This window comes from Phaseolus vulgaris, chromosome 2 (assembly GCF_000499845.2).
Source record: "Phaseolus vulgaris cultivar G19833 chromosome 2, P. vulgaris v2.0, whole genome shotgun sequence".
NCBI lineage: Eukaryota > Viridiplantae > Streptophyta > Magnoliopsida > Fabales > Fabaceae > Phaseolus > Phaseolus vulgaris.
Genome location: NC_023758.2, coordinates 32,903,928 through 32,926,724, shown reverse-complemented (window position 1 = coordinate 32,926,724; position 22,797 = coordinate 32,903,928). Strand labels below are relative to the sequence as shown.

The following is a 22,797-nucleotide window of genomic DNA, read 5'->3' as shown; positions in this document are numbered from 1 at the left end:
TATGTCAGCAACTTGCATGGCAGAAGTAATGAGCAGCAGTTTGAGAAGATTAGAGTTAAGTTTTTCACGAACTAGGTGACAATCAATTTCGATGTGCTTGGTGAGTTCATGAAAGACTTGATTGGACGCTATTTGAAGGGCAGATTTGTTGTCACGGTACAGGGTTGCAGGCTGGGAGAGAGGAAAATGTAAATCCTGAAGGAGGTAAGAAGCTAAAAGGACACTAAAAATAGGTCAAATTAAGCAACAAATTTCAACAAAAATAAAATCATGTTAAAATGCCAAAAGAAAGTTACCCAAAACAAGCATTATTTTGGGGACAAAACTCAGACAAAAGAGGAGATACAATTCAGAAATTCCATAGGAGACAAATAGTCAACTGTGTTCAAGAAGTTTGGACAAACTAATTATGTGACTTTGGCTTTATAACTAACTTTTAACCACTTATTTTCTTTTATTTCTTTGACATTTTGACTTCCAAAATTCTTGGAGAAATTGATTTTGTGGTCCTTATAATCATTTGTTTTCATTTTTAATTCTTAAAATCAATCACTAATTGATCAACCAAGAAAGAATAAAATTTATAAAATGGTTATCACTGTGTTTGTAAGCTCCAAATCAACCCAAATCTTGTTCACTTTATTGTAATCTCTCAAAAGAGATTTTAACACTTTCAAACTCTAAACACCCATAAGAACAAAACATAAAATCAAAATAAACAAAAGTTAGACTCAATAAGATCAATCAAACATAAATAGAAAATGAATTAAGGAAAAGAATTATTAGAACATTTCACCTTTGAATGATGTTCCAAAGAATAAGTGCAAGGAGGAGTTTCTACTTGAAGAAGCTATCCAAGATAAAAATTAAGGCAAGAGTGAAACACTATTAAGAAACTCAAAGTCGTCCCATAGAATCAATTTGCATTCAACCATTCAAATATGATTACATGAGAGGCTTGACACATTATTTATAGTTGAATGGTGTGGCCAAATATGGAAAGAAGTTAGTTACAATAAATGTGAACACAAGAAAAAGAATCCTACGTATGAATAAAAAGTTATGATGAAACTTAGTGATAACATAAACCTAATTAAGCTAATGATTACATTAAGGTGTCACTAGTCCTATGTTTAACACAAAATGAATTCTTTAATCTTGATTATCACATGGATGACCGTTGAAATATGGAGAGGAACATGGGAGAAGGCATATAAGCGTCTCTTGATTCAAGAAAGAGATATGTTAAGTGGTTACGACCTTCACATGCACTTAAAAGTGACATGTGTAACTAGTTACACAAGCACGTAGTCTTTAAAGTGACATGTGAAACATAAAAAATCTTCATGTTTGTTTTTCATTCCTTAATGCTTGTGAAACTATATCTTTTGGGTTATAAATTATGCTTTGAATCCCTTAGAATATTCTATGATCTATAAAAAATATTACAATTTAATTTTTCTCCTTGTTCTTTCATCTTTTTAAGCTTTCCTCTTGTAAATATTTCTTCTAATTTTCTTTTAATTTCTTATTCCTTGTCTTTTCTAACCATACTTGTATTTATTAATTTTCTTTTAATTTCTTATTCCTTGTCTTTTCTAACCATACTTGTATTTATTTTGTTCTTTCCTGATGCTTTTTTTCTCCATCTTCAATAGATTCTTCATTTGGTAGTTTTGGTGAGCAATATTCAATTGTATGACCTAATTTATTTAAAATATATGTACCATATGTTGAAAGATATATAAAGATCTTGAAAGGATACGGGAAAAATTAGTACCATTTAAAATTTTCTTTTGTGAAAAACTACATTATAAACCACCAAGTTTTATTCAAAATACATGTCAAAGACTAAATATAGAGGTTTCCAAAATCTTAACATAAAAAAAAATGTGAAGGTAAAGTTACTTGAAATCTAAATGTTAGAAATGTGAGTTAAAAAGAAATAGAAAAAATATATTTATACAAAAAGTTTAAAAATAATTAATTATGCACTATATGTCTTTACAATCAAATTGGATGTGAGTGGTGCTTAATGTAACTCAAGATGTTACTGAAACGTGTCCAATACAAATTTTTAATAACTTGGGGAAGGATTTGGAGACATTTATAAAAAAAAAATATTAAATTATGTTTATTTTTGTTAGATTTAACTCTATTAATATTACATAAACTTTTTTTAATTGTTTATGATATTGTTTGACATGGAAAATAATTTTACTTCCTGACAAGAGCATCTATGACTAATTATAACAGAAATTAAACATTACTGACAACACAATTTTTTAAAGTGAATAATTTTATTATTATAGTATACATTTTCTTGTTAGATGTAAAACAAAATAAATAAAGGTATTATAAAATGCAGTTTCTTCCTTCATTTTTAAAGAAAAAATTAATAAAAAGTTTATAATTTCTTTAAATATTTAAAAACAAAGAGTACTTTATTATTTAATATAAAAAATTTCGTGCCTTTTAATGTTAAAATTTCCCCATTACTTTAAATGTTGAAAATGATGAAATATATTTTATTATTTTAAAATTGAATATTTTAAATTATAAAAAGTTTGAACTTATGATTAGTTAATTATATAATTAAATAAGAGAAACTAAAGAGTCAACTTATGCAAATAATATATTTTTAAATATCAAAATATTTCTTTTACCCTCCAATTGGGTAGGCCTTCATTAAAGGGCCGCGAAGCCCAGAATCGGCCCTGGATGAGATGACTAATAATGATGAAAACTAACTTCATTGACCTACTTCACTTTAGAAACATATATTAGTCACCTTTTTTATAGTTTCTGGACTATTATAATAGTTCTACACAATTTTTAGGAATTAAAATGTTAATTTATTTAGATCACTAGTGCAAATATAAAACAAAACATGTTTTTTTTATAAATTTTATTAAGATAAACCTTTAAGTAGTTCTAAGTGATTTTTTAATACATATATACAATACTAGTAATAATTTGTTTTTGTTCAGCACAATAATAATACTAATAAAAAAATCAATATTTTTCAGATGTTTAACATCAATCTTAAGAAATGATTTTAAAAAAAATTGTTTTATTTAATCTTAACATAAATAAACTATATTAATGTATGAAATATTAAAAATACTTTTGAAGTGTATATTTGTGCGTGTTTGTAAAATTTTCTATACATAATCTGATTCATAAAAACGTGGAATTTAACAATTGAATTAGTTACATTTGTATTTTACAGAAATTTATTGAAAAATATTTTGATAACTTTTATGTCTGATCCTGTTTCATATATACATACTTACCTACGTCTATCCCTTAAATTAAATATGATACTTTTGAATTAAAAAGTAATTTAATCTAAAAAAAGATTTTAATGGTACTTTTATCTTTTAAATATAATGTTATGAACTAATTTATTTTTTATTTAACTTTTTTTAGCTACACATGTAACTAAATCAGATTTGATGCATCATCTAAAGTTTCTGATATCGGCTCCCACCCTAGCAACCCACGCTTTCTCCTTTTCTTTTTCCTTTAATTCCTCTCTTTCACTTTTTCTAGTCATTGGTTCATTCCTAAAATTGATTTTTGGACACGTAAGAGTACATTATCCAAGTTTTGATTTTTGTTAACTTCATATATTCTGTCATTTGAGTGTTTATATGTGTGGCTCCTGATCGTAGGAATCTGCTTTTCCATGTATATTGGAGATATAGTGCTGTCTGGGTCGACTTTAAATTACTTCTGAAATATTTTAGTAAAATTTGGAACAAGTTGGATCTGTTTGCTGCAGCCTTCTAAAAAATTTGCCTTTCAAACATAATCATTAATCCTCGAATCGGTAGTTTATTTATGTTCATTATATTTTCCTGAGATAAGGAAAAATTAATAGTAAAGATTTGTTATCTTCTTGAGTAGCTTAAAAGAATCCATTCCTTTTCATTGTATAAGGTATTGTTGAACATGTTTACTATTAATGTCGACTCAACATTGATCCAGGCCCGCTCGTCTCGACATCAGTCCGGGCTCGTTGGGCTCGATATCGGCCTAGGCGACTCAACATCGGTCTGGGCCCGGACGACTCGACATCGTCCCGACTTTGTTTGGCTTGACTTTTTTCCGAACCTGCTCGGCTCGACATTGGCCCGAAATGACTCGACTCGACTTTGGTCTGAAATGACTCGGCTCGACTTTGGTCCGAAATGACTTGGCTTGACTTTGGTCCATAACGACTCAATTCGACTTGGGCCCGGACGCTCAGTTCGACGTGGACTTGGGTCGACATTGCTCAACCTGGGCCTGAATTGTCTTGGCTCAACCTGGATCGGGCCAAGTCAAAATCCAACCCAAAATACAATTTGGATAATCCAAAAATGTATCCAATCCATATATAATCCATATCCAATTAAATAAATGGATTGGATTTAAAATCCAAAAATATGGATTTGGATTTGAGATAAATCCATTTAAATGGATCAAAACTAATATGGATTTGAATAATTATGGATTGGATTTTGTAATTTGGAATTTTTGCCCACCCTTAATAAGTTAAATAAAAGACATGCTAAGTGGGTAAATTTTTTGCAAAAATTCCCTTATATTATTAAGTACAAGAAATGGAAGACTAATGTTGTAGCAGTTGTTTTATCTAGGAGACCGACATTACTCGTCTCTTAGGGATCCCAAATTCTACGCTTTGATCACATAAGAGTTGTATGAACATGACATAGACTTCCAATCCACTTATAAAATGGGAACATTTGTCCTCTTGATGGATTTTACATTTATGAGAAATATCTTTATAAAATGGAAAAACTTTGTTAGATCGATCACTTATCATTAGGACAAAAGCTATAAAAATGATAATTAGGGTGAAACTATAAGAAAATGATAAAAAATGATAAGAAGAAGAGATGTTTCTTATTATCTTATGTGTATATTACATCACTCATGTATAGGAAATATATAGAGAGTTCTCTCCCCAAATTATAATCTAATTAGGTAGGATACTAATCATGAGATTCTATAATTATTAAATTAATTGCATATAATTGGGTACAATATCGTCAAATATTGCATACAATAATTGCATATAATTTGATAATTATTATTTCCTTAATAGAAACTCTTTCTACTTAAGAGTGTAACGACACAACCACAACGACTCACAATTGTGACTTGGTTCACCTGACCTTCGCCATGGGACAATTGATGCCCACTTGCAACTCACTAAGAATCAAACTCACTATAAGAAAATTTGTTACTACCTACTGATAATTATCTATGGATTTGGATCTATAGATAAATTTGGACTTACCTATGGATTATTATCCATAGATAAAATTGAGTTACCTACGAATTTTTCTATATATAATAATAAAGTAGTTTGACGAGAAAAATTGAAAGTAAAATTCGTACATAAATTTGGCGGGTTGAAACGAGAAATTGTTACCTATGAATTATATACAAATTTAACAAATTAAAATCCAAAAATAATTACATACAATTGAATATTGTTGTTTATTTTATTAATATTATTAATATGATTATTAATATTATTAACAACATTACTAATATTATAAATTATATTGTTAGTATTATAAATGTTATTATTATTATTACCAATAATGATAGTAATAATAATATTATTAATATTAAAGTCAATGTTATTAATATCATTATTAATTATTATTAACATTTTTTTAATGTTATTAATATTATTAATTATTATTAAATTTTTTGTTAATGTTATTAATATTATTAATTATTATTAATATTAATATTAATAATTATTTTTATTAATATTGATAAAATTATTATTAATATTATTATTGAAAATATTAATATTAATATTATAAATATAATTTTTAATTTTTTAATATTATTTTTAATTTACTTTTCTTATTAATAATATTAAGAATAATCATAAGAATAGTTATAATAATAATAGTAATAATCATTATTAAAATAGTAATAATCATAATATGATCAAAATGTTTATCTGGTGTAGTGGTGAAAGGTTCTATATGTCATAGGAACTGAGTTTAACTCCATCATGCAACAAACTCTTAATAAGAATAATAAAGTTAATAATAATAGGATTAATAATAAGAGTATGTAATATGTGGTACCGATTGTTATATCGAGAATTTACCATTAAGTCAAAAACTATAACTCAATCCAAAAAACTTTGTATACCCTATTGATCAATCAAGAAATTTCTTATAAAAGAAAGTCATGAGGGAATTCTTCTAAGCTATTTTGGAGTTGATAGAACTCTTACTTTTTTGAAAAAATAAATTTTATTGGTCACACATGAAAGTAGATGTTCAAAGGTTTTGCTCTAGATGCATAATTTGTCTTCAAGTTAAGTGTAAAGTAATGCCTCATTAACTCTTCATACCACTCATTTCATGCCATGTCACAAAATAGATGATACTAGTTGTATCTCAAGAGTCTTCTTGAAAGAGTTGTCATATTGTATGGTCTACCCAAGACGATAATGTTTCATAGGGATGTTATGTTCCTAAGTCATATTTGGAAATATCTTAGGAAAAGACTTGGAACTAAATTTTTGTTCTCTACCACATGCCACCTGAAACCGATGGACAAACTAAGGTAGTGAATCCAATTTATTGAGAGTAATCTTAAAAGGCAACGAGAAGTCTTGGGATGAACATCTTCCTTGCATAAAATTTGCTAATAATCGAGTAGTCCAAAAAACTACTAATGTTTCTCATTTTGAGGTTGTTTATGATTTTAACCCTACCATTCCTCTTCATTCACTTCCACTTTTGGATATAAATTCTTTATTTCATAAGGAAGGAGTGTTTATATATAAGTTTATCAAGAAGTATCATGAGAAGGTGAAAGACCATATTGAAAAACAAACAAAAATATGCTTAATACAACAACATAGGGAGATAGAAGGAAGAAATTGAGTTAGGCTTCATGTGAGAAAGGAAATGTTTCCCTCTCAAATGTAGTCAAAACTTAGTCCAAGAGAAGATGGTCCATTCCATGTCCTCTAAAAAAATTAATGATAATGCATATATACTAGATTTTACACCTGAATATGAAATTAACCCTAGTTTTAATATTTGTTATTTATCTCCTTTTGTAGGGGTTGCTAATTTTGAGAATGATTTAGATTTGAGGACTAATCCTTTTCAAGAGGAAGGGTTTGATGGAGGATCATCGGTTTAACAACACATTGCGCACTTGACAAGGTCCATGATGAAATAGAAGTTCAAGGAAGAGGACTGTCCTACTTTGGAGTGTAGACTACTAGGATTTTCTTCTTACTCTTCTACAAATTGTATACATGTACATTCTTCTTTGTATTTGTAGGATTTTGTAGAGACATAAGTGGGCTAGACATGGGCCTCATTTGGATTTGATTGGACAACCAAAATATGAAGGAACCCTACAAGATTTTCGACCAAGTCATGAAGAATCATGGAAGAAACTTGAAGCATGGATGTCCCACATCCTTAGGAGCTGCTGATTTTAGGCATAATTGAGTCATTGATCTACACCCTTGGAACCTCCCATATTTTCTCTTCTTAGTCCCACATCTTTTGTAGCATTAGTTGAAAGGAGGATGGACATCTATATATATTGAACCCATTGTCTCTTGTAACACCCACCTTTTGATGAATGAGAATTAAATTGTTGAAATGCTTTCTTCTTCTTCTCGGGACTACACATGGGATTAATGTTCTCCTAAGCACTTCTTCAAGGAACCTTCTTGAAAGAGGAACAAATTTGAGTTTCTTTTTTCAAAAACTTTGTAGTTTCCAATCTTCAAGAGTCTTCTCCAACTTGGGTGATAACAGAGTTTCTAAACATCATTCCGTACATTAAGAGATTGATCATTACCAATGATCCATTTAAAACTTTGAAGAGCAACACCATACTAATCATTAATGTCAAGCCAAAAAAAGAGTACCTTTGAATTTCACCATAGAAAGGATTTGCTTTGAATCGATCCAAAGCGCAACCCGTCCTCTCCTTAAAACTTCATCAACAATGTAAAACAAAAATGGAGAAAAGGGATTCCCTTGGCAAACTCCTATACCACATTTAAAATAGTCAACCAACCACCATTAATCCTTATGAAAAGAAAATTCACGTGTAAAAACAGTTTTAATCCAACTACAACCTTTCATGAAAACCAATGTTATATGAAGAAAATCCAATTAAGATTGTAAAAATCCAATTAAGATTGTAAAATCCCTTCATGTCTACATTACCGCATTTCATTTTAAAAAAACAAATATTCACAAAAACATATTCACGGTCTCTCTTAAACAATACAAATATTATATTCATTAATTTGTCTATCAAAACATTTGGACGAGTTAAGAACGAAAATCACAACAAATAAAAGAAAGCCAAAATGACTAATAAAAAAAAAATAAAGAATGAAAAAATTACCATTTAGTCTTTATTTTATTATTATATCATTTCCTTTAATTTGTTGTATATTTCTTCAGATACAATACCCTAAAGCATTTTTTTCACCAATTATATTAAATTAATAATAATGTTTATCAAGTGGCACTAGTTATAAATTTCTGGGCAACATATATTTCTGTTTATGATATTATATTATTTACCAAGAAGGGTCAATTCTCATAAGAAAAAATAAAATAAAAATGTCCAACATATAGTTTGGAAAATATTTAGTGAAGAAACTCAGTTCCCCCGAATGAGTGTGATCCATTGGATACACGTATATAGTAAATTAGCAGCATTTGATGAAGCCAAAATAAAGATATGGTGACAGATTTAGAGTTGTACCAGAAATTTAGGAAAGGACAGCCAAAAGGGTGCAACAGACAGAAAGGCCAGAAGTGAATAATGGCATCATATGAGATGAGGTAGGTCCCTCAACAGCAACATTTGTGCATTATAATTTGTGGTCTCTTTTATATGACAGCAACATATGAAATATCTCCCTCACTTTGATTTCAGGGACACTTGTAGAACAGCTGAACTTGACACATGCCTATCCTCAGAAGCAGATAGAAGATAAAAGTTGCTTTAACAAGCTACCAATATAATTGGTCAGGGCTGAATTCACAACTAAAGAAAAAGTAAGGAAGAATAAAGGAAGGGGAGAAAAAGATAAAGATGGCTAGCTTTATTTTGTCTTTCTAGTTTTGGATTCTACTCCAAAGTGTTCGAGTTTATCTGCACCAATGCAGGCCACTTACAGGCACAAAAGTTAAACATGAAATACACATAATACTACATGTCACCCACAACCACAAAACTTCATTTCTACGTCACCAACAACCCCAAAAACTTAATTATGAAATTCCGAATCCAAATGTTTAGAGAAATTTCTAAGTATTTTTTATAAAACAAAATTAAGAAGAAAAAATGAAATTAAAATTAATTTATGCAAACTATTTTAATTTATAGAAGAACTTATTTTCTTTTTCCTTTTTATTTTATTTTCTAGAAAAAATGAAATTTATCTGTTCAGAATACTTTCTAAATAGTAAAGCACTTGACTTTACCTTTCTTATTGGTTACTTTTTCACTCACTCATCAAAAGAGTTAGAATTACAAAGTTAAAGCTTTTACTTGATAAATTATGAAAAATATATTGGCTGAGAAGGCACGTGAAAAGTAAATGATGAAGCTAACGAATGCACCAAATTAAGCTTGTACTATGCTGGAATTGGTACGGTTAGACTTTGGCCTAAGAAACAATAATTAGAGATGAAATATAGACTACGTAAAATTTTTTGTTAAATGATTTTATTTCAAACTATATATATTAAAAGACTTTATTTAAAAAAAAAAAAAAATCATTTTAATAAATTCTCTCTCGAAAAAAAAAATTGTCTTTACCGATATTTTTGGTAGAAAATAAATTAGTAATTGAAATTAAGTTCCACAGGAGCTTAAGTTGTTTTGCCGTCGTTATACTTTCATAATATCATCCTATAATTAAGTGAAGGGTTTCTTTGATTCCTTATAAATCTAAGTGTATTCCAAAATTACACTAGTTTAAAATTGAAGTGTTATTAAATTAATTACACCAGTCATAATGGTTACATAGCATGGGAATAATTGTAGTTTATAATTTTGATGATAGTTTTACCATGTCATTGAGATTCTCTTCCCATAGTATTGGAATGTCTTCTTATTCTACTACATTATATGAGAATGAAAAAGAATAGCTAACAAAGTGCGTTTTTCAACTTTAGCATACAAATGATAAATTATATTTTTATATTTTGTGTACTAATGGAGCCGATCAACACCGTTGTACATGTAAGCATTATACTACTCTATCTCCCGAGTCCCGCAAATCAATTAGCAACATTATTAAATAATTATTATGCAATAATCATATGGAAATCATGATTATTTGGGTTTTGGTTATATCCGTAGTCCGTACATTTTAAGGTTCAAAATTGTGATTATAATCAATAGGCAACTCTCTCACATGAAAGATGATAAAACTCTTATTCTGAGCACTCAACACTCTAATTCTTAAAACTTACTTGAATGACAGAGTATCATCAAAGATACTTCTTTCGAGAAGATCGAAAGGACGACAAGACAAAAGATCAAGGACAAGATAACAAAATAAGGAGAGTTTCATCCCTGCAATAACATTTGAACATTTTGTATTAACAAGTTTTTATAATCAATCATACATTCTAATAATATACTTATGATTTATTTTAATATTTGGATTAGTTAATTGATCTATATACGTAATATATTCAATTTATCTAAATTACATAATTCATTAACACTACAAGAAAATCATTAAATAAAAACTAATTGTAGAGACAAAAAATAATTAGTTTCTATATTGACTAAATTAGATACTAATTTAGAGATAAAAAGAATATTGGTATCTAAATTAGTTTCTATTACTGATAAATAGTTTCTAAATTGGTATCTAAAGTTTTAGTGATACAACTCAATTAGCCAAACAGATGACCAAGGACACAAGAGAAACTTCACAAATTGATCAATCATCTCAGCATACAAGACACAACCCCATCAAACTTCAGAAGAACCTCAACATTGTTAGAATTAAAGGATTTAAACAAGGGGGGGAGGGGAGGGAATGAAGAAGCAATCAGATCAGCCAAGAAAAAAATTGTTTTTAATTCATTCCAGAAAATCAATCGGTTGTTTATGTGAATCAACCGATTGTTTTTATCAGCAGTTTGTAAAAACACAGTTCAAACAGTTTTAAGGAGTGAGGAATAAAGAGATTCACACACAATGTTTATACTGGTTCACTCTTACACCAAGAGCTACATCCAGTTCCTAGAAACTCCTGGGTATTCCACTAAGTAATTAACCACAAATTACAAAACACAAACACCAAAGAGGTGATCTTGAACCCTTCAAGAACACATACAGACAAAAATCCGTATGTAAAATTGTCATAGGTAATTATTAATATTAATAATAATAATAAGTATAATAAAAATCATAATAATACAAAAGAATTTGTTTGGTGTAGTGGTTAAAGTTTCTTTGGTCACTGAAGGAACTTGATTTCGAGTCCCATCCACTGTAGATTTTATTTTACTTTTCGCTTCATGGCGCCAAAATTACATACGGAAAAATCTGTATGATACAAATAGATTACAACAGTTCCCTATTCCACTCTTAACCAAAGTAAAGCCTTAAGCAATCTTGTATTCTTGAAAAACTTTATTCTTTTTTATAATATGATCTCACTTAACCTTAGAGATGTAAACACCCCTTATGTAGCCTAAAAAATATCCGTTTAAGACTTTTAATCAAGGGCCAAAACAATTTAGAATCATGGAAAACAGATTTATCAGACTTAACCAATTCTGTTAAGATTTTTAAAAAACAATCGATTGAAAGCTCGATTCAACCAATTGAATTGGCTTTGACTGTGAGGTCAGCCAATTTCAGCCTTTTCAAAACTAGTAAGTGTAAAATAACCGATTGAAACGATAAATCAACAGGTTGTTTTTCACTACTTTGAAAAACACTTTTCTTTTGAAAGAACTTGATTGATTCAATTTTGGATTAATCTAAGAGTAAATTGACAAATTCTAATCTACCTAGAACCCATGCCCACAAGCAACAACCCAGACTTCAAGCAATCTCCATGGAATTGGAGACATAAAAGCTTTAAGTTCAATACCTCAGCAAAAGAAGAACTAGACATAGGCCAGAGCATCAGATGTTCTTTCTTCTAGTCTTTTTAAAAGACATGTTTATGTAAATAAATTGGGGTCACTTTGGGGGTCCAAATAGAAGGATAAGTTAGAGTAGGGTGTGCTTAGTAATTTAGGCTTGTGTCAAGCCCACCTTTCATGATATGTGCACCTAAGTATAGGGTTTCTTTGACCTACTTTCTAGAAAGTTTCTTACAAATGACACCCATACACCTCTATCTTGATCTCCAAGTCACTCTCTCCTATATAAAGGGTGTTTTGCCTCATGTATTGACACATTGAATTTTGAAATAGAAAGGAAACTATGCACGAGTGATTAGTGAGCTTGGTCTCCTAGTATTTTGGGTCTTATCTTAAGTGTGCAACACCTCAAGTGGCGGTTCCATCACCACTCATCTTGGAGTACCTCCTTCTCAAAGTGGCTTAACAATCTTTTTCCTCCATAAGCTTTCTTCATCCCTTCCTCTTTTTATAAAAACAAATTTTAAGATAGAATTTGTGAATCAAGAATTCCTAACTCATTTCTTAAAAAGAAGAACCTGTCCTTTGGCAAAGGCTTGGTGAAAATGTCTGCCAGTTGCCTTTCAGTTGCAATGAACTTCACCTCATAATCTCCATTGCTCACATGATCCCTTATGAAATGGTGTCGGATCTCAATATGCTTTGTTCTAGAGTGCTGAACCTGATTTTTTGTGAGATTAATAGCACTTGTGTTGTCACAAAGCAGAGGTACTTTGCTAACTTTCAACCCAAAGTCTTTTACTTGTTGCTTGATCCACAAAATCTGAGCACAACAGCTTCCTGCAACGATGTATTCTGCTTCAGCAGTCACACAAGCTTGCTTCTTGCTATGCCAAGATATAAGACTTTAGCCAAGAAGATGAAAAGTTCCATTTGTGCTTTTTCTGTCCAGTTTGCACCCTACAAAATCATAATCAGAGTATCCAACTAAATGTATAGAAGAGGGAGAGGGATACCATAACCCAACAATGATTGTGCCATATTAGCTTACCCTTCATGATAATCCACTTGTTAGCTCATTTGAGTCTGTAACATTTTTCTTGTTTTTAACCCTCATCATAAGTCCTAAAATGGAAAAATCAGATTGTCCCTACCGTAGAAAGTAAAAGAGCTTTGAAGTCAGTTTGAGAATAGGTTCTTGAATAAGTGTGGGGGTGTACCTCATTATCTGTAAGTTTATCTCCTTGGTACTGAAAAAGATAGAAAAAGAAAGAAAAAAGAGAATAAAACAATAAAAAAGAAAAACAAATAAAAGAACACAAGTGTAGGCCGTCTAATACACAACTTAGATTGCCTATCGCATGAAAAAACAATAAAAAAATGATGTCTTTAAAGTTGAATTCTAATGTTACGCACTTGATTTTTTTATGTATTATTCCTTTATTTTTATAAGGTTTTAAGCCTTTTTTTTCGTATTTTACCTATCTTATTTAGTCTTATTGATCTCTAATTGCATGTTTTTTAATTGTTGTAAAAATTAAAGTCTTGCTAAACATATGATGTTGTTTTTTTGAATGAGTGCTAAGTGTAAATATAAACCTAAACACTTGAGACTTGGAGAGAGTTTAATGAAAGTTCTGTCATTTTTTATTCACCCTCTAATTTCAATTACCCGCTTGTGTGATGAAATATAGGAAGTTTGATTAACATTTGTCTTGATTAATTGATTTCTTAAAATTATATCATGTTTGTTATTATGGTTCATAGGATTTACTGTAAATTTTGTCATATGTTTGCACTTTATTCCTTTGATTTGTTGTGGATCTATAGAGTATTTTGCCTATAAGTGCAAAAGGATAAATATGAGGGTATTTGATGAGCATAATTTTACACACATTTAGAACCTTTAATCATAGTTGTCATGGACTAAAATCATGTATAAATTCACTAACAATAGTTTTCTGATAACATTAATAATCTTTATAAAAAAATAAAAATAAGATTCATCTATCTTGGGTTTATTTTGGCCTTAACTATTATTTATGATAAATCTAAATTTTTAGTCATAGTAGATGATCTAATATTACCCAAAGTAGACAACTTTACTAGATGGTCTAGTGGTTACATGGAGAAGACGATCCAATGACTCATCAACCAAGACTCAATTGAAGAAAACACCTCAACAACATCAAGTATAATGATGACAAAGGTGTAGAAAGAGTTTGATACGAATAACATAGAATAAATGATCTAATAGACGAACCAGAGGAAACGTCTACTGCTGCGAACGAACCTAATCAAGAAAAAGTTCTTGCTTCTCTATTTCAAAATGGGAAACAAAATATGAGTAGAAGAATAAGAGAATAAAATATTAAAAAAATTAGAAACAAAAGTGGAAGCAAATCATCTACAAAAATACGAAGAAATAGAGTTCGCGATAAAACTGGAAACAAAATCCAAGAATTTAGAAAGTTGGAAACTGAGTACCTCTGACCAATACTTGAGACAAAAATTATTTCAGAGGTCCTTGAAGTAAAGAAACCTATAAAAAGATGTAAGCTTCAAGGAACAGAAATCAAGTCTTCACAGTAAAACACATTAGAAAAAAAAGCATATTAGTTGTCCAAGGTTTCTTCTTTTCACTACAAAAAAAATCATTAAATAGAAACTGATTTCAAAGACAAAAAATAATTAATCACTATATTGACTAATTTATATACTATTTTAGAGACTAAAATAATTATTGGTATCTAAATTAGTTTTTATTATTAATAAAATTTATAAACTAGTTTCTAAATTGGTATCTAATTAGCTACCAATGTTTTAACTATACCAATTAATTTAGATTCTAAGAAATAGTCTTTATAGTAACTAATTTAGAATATAAAGTGATTAGTAGTTAAAATTTTGGTAGTTATTGTTAGATACAAATTTAACAACTACTTTATAAATTTGTATTAATAATAGAAACTACTTTCGATATCAATAGATTTTTAGTTTATAAAATAGTATTTAACTTAGTCAATATATATTAACTAATTATTTTTTGTCTCTAAAATTAGTTTCTATTTAATGATTTTCTTGCAGTGTTATGTAAATTCTTAACATAACACTTGTACACTACAAGAAAATCATTAAATAGAAATCAATTTTATATAAAAAAAATAATTTGTCACTATACTGACTAAATTAGATATTATTTTAGAGACTAAAAAAATGATTGGTATCTAAATTAGTTTCTATTATTTATAAAATTTATAAACTAATTTGTAAATTGGTATCTAATTAGCTACTAAGCTTTAACCTACCAATTAATTTAGATTCTAAAATAGTATGTATGGTGACTAATTTAGAATATAAAGTAATTAATATTTTTGGTAGCTAATATTACATACCAATTTAAAAACTACTTTATAAATTTTTATTAATAATAGAAACCACTTTACATATCAATAGGTTTTTAGTTTATAAAATAATATTTAACTTAGTCAATATATATAGTAAGTAAATATTTTTTGTCTCTAAAATTAGTTTTTATTTGATGATTTTCTTGTAGTGTAATGTAAGTTCTTAACAAAGCACCTAACACTACAAGAAAATCATTAAATAGAAATCAATTTTATAGACAAAAAATAATTAGTTATGATATTGACTAAATTAGACACTATTTTGTATTGTTTTTCTTAGGTTTTTTACATATGAGTTTTGGTCTAGTCTCCATATTTGCTTGTATTTTCTTTCTTTTTTTAATAATACATTTTTTTTACGTGGTGACAGATGATTGTTGATACTTGAGGTGCAAACTAGCTTATATGTCAAGTTTCATAGCGATGCCTAACATCACTATTTTATAAAAAAAAATAGATACTATTTTGTAGACTAAACCAATTATTAGTATCTGAAGTAGTTTTTATCATTAATAAAATTTATAAACTAGTTTCTAAATTGGTATCTAATTAACTTCCAAGGTTTTAACTTCCAACTTTAGAATATAAATTAATTGGTAGCTAAAGCATTAGTAGCTAATTAGATACTAATTTATGAATTAGTTTATAAATTTTATTAATAATAAAAATTACTCTATATACCAATAATTTTTGTAGTCTCTAAAGTAGTATCTAATTTAATCAATATAGTAACTAATTATTATTTTTTTTAATATAAAATTAGTTCCTATTTAATTATTTTTTCCAAGCAAACAAAATTTCTTTGACTTTTTTATTCTATGGTAGACCTAGAGTTATCTCCACCTATTATAGAAAACCTTTTCATAATATAGCTAACTTATATATATATATATATATATGTTCCTGCTAGGGAGATGAGACCTAGAGAACTATTGAAGTCTTCTTCTCCTTCCTTCGGTTGGTCAGATGACTGGGTGGTGAACTGAGATTCTTCTCGTCCTCCTGCTTTTCCTTCGGCACTCGGTCAACACCGGATGGTGGGGGTACCTGCGAAGGCACTCCGACGCTCAAGTCAGTAAAGCGGGTGGTCAATTCTCAAGTAGGTGAACAGTAATAAATGACATACCTTACTCCTTGGGATGCGTGCTATTTATATTATTCTAGTGGCCCTACCTTGTTGGGCCCGTTTATCGAGGTGGATACCTCTTAGGTTTACATTACCTAATTCTTAATGATAGATTAACTTCACTGATCTTGGTTTGAGCGTTAATTGTGATAGGGGTCGATCGTCGGCCAAGTCATCATGGCATGGGTCGGCCCTCGGTCAAATCCCACTGGTCTCGGTCGTCTCGACCAAGCCTTCTAAGATCTCGGCCAAGTGGACCTCGGTCTCGGCCAGGTAGGTCATCGACCTCGTCATCCGGCCAAATCTCTTAAGCCCCAGCCAGGTTCCCCCGGTCTCGGTCAAGCGGACTCGGCCTCGGGCAGCCAGGTGAACCTCGGCCTCGCCTAGTACAATATATATATATATATATATATATATATATATATATATATATATATATATATATATCGAACTCATACATATATGGTCTTCCACCCATCTCCCTCCCATTCTTCCTTCTCTAAGTGAATTGTTTTCTCAACTGATCATATCATAAAAGTATTGAGTTACTGTTTGCTTGCTATCCATATATGTCTATATTGATACAGTGCATCATGAAATGACCTTGTCCTGAAAGCAAAATTCCGCGAGCCCTTATCAAGTGAAAGATGCTAGTGGTTTCCACTTGTAGATGGTTTTTTTTAGGCATCAAGAATATATTTCATGAAGGAGATTTAAAAGTAATTAAATTTCATAATATTGATTTATGAGACGAGATTTATTTTTATATAATATAAAATGTTTTAATTTTTCGTTCATGTGCGATTTCCAGCATAATACAATATTTCTCAAGCCTTATGGGTAGCAAAACTTTCCATTCGATCTTTTACAAGCAATTACGTTTCCAGACTCAAGGTCAAAATTATTAGTTAAGTTGGAGTAATATTGCATAAGCTCATTCACATATTAGATCTTTAGTTGTAATTAATATAGCCCGAATTGATATTAATTATTATTAAATAATTGAACTCATTTTTCTTTATGAAATATGTAAATTAATGAAATGTTGAAGATAAAAGGAATTATATTTAAAGAGTAGTGATAGAATAAGGTGTAACATTATATTAGCTAGGTTTGGGCCACATGTGAGATATGAAATAGGACTAAACCATGGTGAATAAATACATGATGACAATGGTGTCTCTGACGTAGAAATAATAATGCATGTGTAAGTTACAACAATGTAGTAACCAACAAAATAAGAGGTGAACCAAACAAAAAATTTAAATAAAATGAAACAATTTTTTAAAATGAAATAAAAAATATTATAGTAAATCAAATCACCATGAATTCCACATTAAAGATGCATTAAAAATTTGTCTCAAACAATTGTAGTAACAAGAAAAGAACTTCATATTTTATACGAAATCCATTTGCATTGTGTGGTTACCCTGGGTCCAACCTTCCGGTATGACTGTGACTGTACATGAAATCCAGTGCAAGAAGCTAGTGTCCGTTTATTTGTGGCTTATTTTCTTTCACATAAATAACTCCTTAATGCAAGGAAAGTGAATTAGTTGTAAGGAAGAAAGGACCAGGAATGTAGTAGATGCCACTAAAAAAAGATTGGCATATTTCTGCATCAAGACCTAACTTTTTCTGTTGTTACGTATTGAAAATGACCTTCATACTTGTGCATGCACCTTCAAAAGAATCTGAATTTATTAACTCTCTCTATTTTGGAGTTCTTTAAGTGAAAAAAGAAAGCATGATCATCAATTTTCCATTTTATAATCTTCAAAAAAGTCACACCCCCTTAATTTTACTGCCTTTTCTTATCCTAATGTGTTCCGTATAACCAATAAAAAGAAATACATTTTTCCCACCCTTTGTCTAATCTTACTAGTAAAAATATCCGGTCCAGTGCAGCGTTTCTTTTAATAAGAAAAGAAGAAACTTAGCTTTTGCGAATAAGTAATTTTAAAAATTAAAAATATAATAGAAAGCGTTAGAATCTGAGGAAAAAAAAAGTAATCAAATTTCATATCTTAGCATAAAGTGAAAAGGTATAATTATTGATGATTCTTGAAAATAAGTGATAAATAAATTACAATATAATGTTTTAACAATAAAAAAAATCTTGCATATTAAAAAAATAAAGACTTATGGTTTACGCACGGTTGCAAACGAACCAGGGACTTATATCCTCAAATTAAGATAAGAAGCAGAATTTGAATGTAATATATACTACAAAAAAGAGAGAAAAACAAGTATGAAAACCAACTGTTTCTAGAAAAAGGCGAAAGCAGAGCAGAGTGCATGTGTTTAAGAAAGTGCAAGTAGAGCTATGTAGCATGATTGAAGGTGAAGAAAAAATAAAATAAAGAAAGCTTACATAAAGATCATAATCTGGGGACTAACATTATTAAAGTAGAGAATCTCTAAGAAAAAGGAAAAAAAAATAACAACAGAATTCCAATGAAGACTTGCGTGTGTTTTCTAAACCATTGGATTTTAGTCTAAGAATCTCCTTGCCTTTGTTTCTTCTCCTCCTAGTTTTCCTTGTCTCATTTTACTCAACAGATATTTACTCAACAGATCTCCTAATTATGCAGCAAAAAACACCTGTTCAGTTTAACAGGCTCAAGATGGTAGCTAGGGAAGACATAAAGAAACAATTTGCTCCTTGGAATCCTGCAGAGGTTGTTCAATAAAGCAATTTCTTCAGGGAAAGCAAGAACTTTTCATCAAAAAGAGGTTCTACTTGCATAAACCTCGTTTTTCATAGCAATGCACAAGCACAATCAGAATCTGTCTTGCCTCACCGTGATTCCCTTTCAGGTCTGTTCATGGAAGGTAAGAGAGCGCGATAGAGCTGCAGGGTTGGCTTGCAACTCGGGTGATGCTTCAACCATGCGATTCATGTCATTTCCCTTGGGTGGAAAAGCTTGGAAAAGGCCTCCAGAGCTGGCCCTGTCATTCTTGGTTCCTAGTTTTGACCACATCGAACTCCTTGCTGTTTCACCAGGGTCATCAATTCTAAGAGTCTTGGGAATCAAGAAATTGTGTTCTGAAGTGCTATGTTCTACACCACGCATTTCTTTCTGTGAATTGGATGGGGTAATGATGTTCCCATTCCTTGAGTGTTTCCCTAAAATGGGGGCAGAGACAGGGTTGGTAACAGAAGATTGGGGTGACATACATGGCATATTCCAAGAGGGTGGCATACAACCCCAATATGCTGGTGTAGTATAGAATGATAGAGGGTAGCTAGGTGGGCAAACTGTATGACGAGGCATAGGATAAGGCCAAGGGGCACCTGGGAAGTATGATAATTGAGGACTGAAACCTTCAACTCTTTCATCAACTGATTCATGTGAGCTTGTATGGCTGGAAGCTGAAGTTGTTGAAACAGAAACTCCATTAGAATGACCACCCTCCTTACTATAGGAAACACAACTATTTGGCTCAGTTCCATGAAACCCATTAGATACACAACTTTGGGCTCGCTCAGCAATGCTCAACACAGAACTCATGGTATCACAGAGAGGGGTATCAGGACCAAAAGTCAACACACCAGCTCTATTCCTCAAAAGGGCATTATGCAGTCCATTGGAGGCATTGAGTGTAGCTCCTTGAAGTGCCTCCGGGATCATTATCTGTCGGTAATGTGATGCAGCTGCAGCCGAAATGTTCTTGTTTTTTCTGCGACCAGCACCCACCGGCACATTCCTCATTGTTCCTCCTGCAGTCCAGTATCTTTGACAGTTCTTGCAGAAATGACGAGGCTGGTTGACGTTGTAGTTGTTGTAATAGCAGAATTTGGTGTCCATGCTATTGCACCGCGGACATGGAAGTATCTTGTCAGGTTTCTTTGGTGTTTTATCTTCAGAAGCACTTGTAGTCTCGCTCTGTTCTCCGTTTGCAGAAGATTTCTGCAGTGATGTCTCTGTTTCGGCTGAGGGAGTCTTAGGATTATCGAGTATGCCTGAAGCGGGAGATTTTAAATCCTCTGTGGTTTGATGTGATGACGCATCATCGTCTTGAAGTGATGTAAGTTCTTTCCTTATTGGTTCCTAAAACAATCAACATGATCAAGGTTAGAATTGCTAATTTACTATGGTAAAGCTTGTGGAATTAGAAAACACTGAACTCAATACCTCAAGTCAAGAAAAAAGAAATAATATGAAACCAGATAATTAATATACTGGTATTTATCATTATCAGTATGACACCTTAAGATACACAAATTTTGCTTGCAGCATGTTATGTACATAGCACAAAATAGAAGGATTAGACAGGTGAAATTGATACTTTTTTTTTCATTTATTTGGTGACTCTGATTCAACAAATAAAGAAAATCTTAGATATTGTAGGGAAAGGTAGGAGGGTGAGTGCATTCACAGCACCGAAAACGGGGCAGATACTATTTTTCCTTACACGTTATGGAAGTTAACAGGATAAGTACTTTTGTTTAATAAACGACATGGCTCACGTGAAAAAGCAAGGAGCATGGTCAATAGAACAACTCAGTGCCAAAATCTCAATTCTAGATATGCAAAAGAAAACCACAATTCTAGATGTAAATATGTAGGTGACAATCAAGAAAATCATCTTTTGAAATATACAAATACAGAACTATGAAAGGAATTCAAGGGGAAGAAGAAAAATGTGTACGAAAACAGCTGGAAAATAACTAAATAAAAAAAGTAGTAAACATGTCCTCAGTGATGTCACAAAATTAGGGGTCATTTGGACAATTGTTAAATAAGGATTTGAATATGGACAAAAGTATCAAATTAGAATAGTTAAGCTCCAATTAAAGGCCATGGTGTGGACAGAAACTGGATTAGATTTAAGTAAAACAAGAAATATTCTGACCAAAGACTTAGCAATAGTACCTTGGGATGCCGCAAAAGGTTTTTTTTTCTTTTTTTTAAAATTTCAATTGAAGTTGCTAAGCAACTCGTTTAGGACAATATTTTCTAAACAGGAACAAATCACTAAAATTAGAAAACTCACTTTGTAGCATAAAAGCAAATCCATGGACTCAAACAGAAGGCCAAAACCAAAGCTAGCCAAACCACATAATATATTCCATCCAATATTCTTATACTCGTATTCCATAAAGGCGATTGGATCCAATTTGGCCGAAAGGAACCCCAGAGGGAATTCTCGCCACCACTTAAATGATAATTAAATAAACTCAAAACCCATATATTAAAAACTTCTCATTGAAAAAAAAAATAGCCATAGAAAATTGCAGCAAGGACTAAATTCAATTGAATTGACACCATGCCAAGAAGAAAACTTTTTCAAGATTTGAAAAAACCCATTATCAATTGAATGGTTCTGAAAAAAGGGTGGCGGTTAGATTTGCAAATCGACATGGTTTTCCTCAAACTGAACCTCAAACAAATATGGTGGTGGACGTACCTGGTCTTCTTGACGTTGTTGTGTTGCAGAGGTAGCTTGCTGGGGAGAAGAGGAAGATGAAGGACAAGAGAGACATGCAGGTGAAGAAGAATCATTGTGTGGCAGGGAGATTGTCCTTCCAAAGAGCTTTATCTCAGAGCCTTTAACCTCTGACATTCCTGAGATATAAAAACGGTGATGAGGGTCAGGGTCAGGAATATCTCTCTCTTGTTGCTTGCTTGCTCCTTCTCTTTCTAGAAAAATGGGAAGAGTAATGATGGAAAATATATATACATAAGTATACGTAGATAGATATATAGAAGTTGTTGTCGTTGGTGCATTCAGTAACTCTCTTTTTTGGTGTCTTTTGCACTGTTAATTGATATGAAAACGGATAATGAATAGTGACAGAGGGAGGGGATGGGTGAAGTGGTGAAGTGGTGAAGTTTGTTTGTTTGTGTTGTGGTGTGTTTGGTGTGGTTTTATTTGAGGGAGAGGAGAAAAAAAAATGTTGCCACCTGAGGCAAAGGTAGGAATTTTTTGAGCCACAAGTTCTTGTGGCCTATGAGATCTTTGTGTGCTGTTGGATTCCCCCACATTGCTTCTAAAGATAGTGCTGTTCTGTCCCACCCTTTTTCATCCCTGTCAGCACTTTCATATTTTGCCTTTTTCGTCAACCACTCTAGTAACACTTTCTTCCTTCCTAGTCAAA

General features: G+C 31.0%; 1 protein-coding gene across 2 annotated transcripts; it reads right to left on the bottom strand.

Annotated features, from left to right (window-relative positions):
* Positions 1-19,028: 19,028 nt before the first annotated feature.
* LOC137811548 (cyclic dof factor 1-like) lies at positions 19,029-22,377 on the bottom strand. Of its 2 annotated transcripts, none has more exons than XM_068613335.1 (3): positions 22,107-22,377; positions 19,491-20,746; positions 19,029-19,364 (listed from the first exon to the last, which is right to left on the bottom strand). In XM_068613335.1, the coding sequence occupies exons 1-2, from the start codon at positions 22,260-22,262 to the stop codon at positions 19,508-19,510; spliced, it is 1,395 nt and encodes a 464-aa protein (XP_068469436.1). In that variant the 5' UTR covers positions 22,263-22,377; the 3' UTR covers positions 19,029-19,364; positions 19,491-19,507. The 2 variants fall into 2 exon arrangements, with proteins under 2 accessions (XP_068469436.1, XP_068469435.1); XM_068613334.1 differs by having other exon boundaries at positions 19,496-20,746.
* Positions 22,378-22,797: the final 420 nt, after the last annotated feature.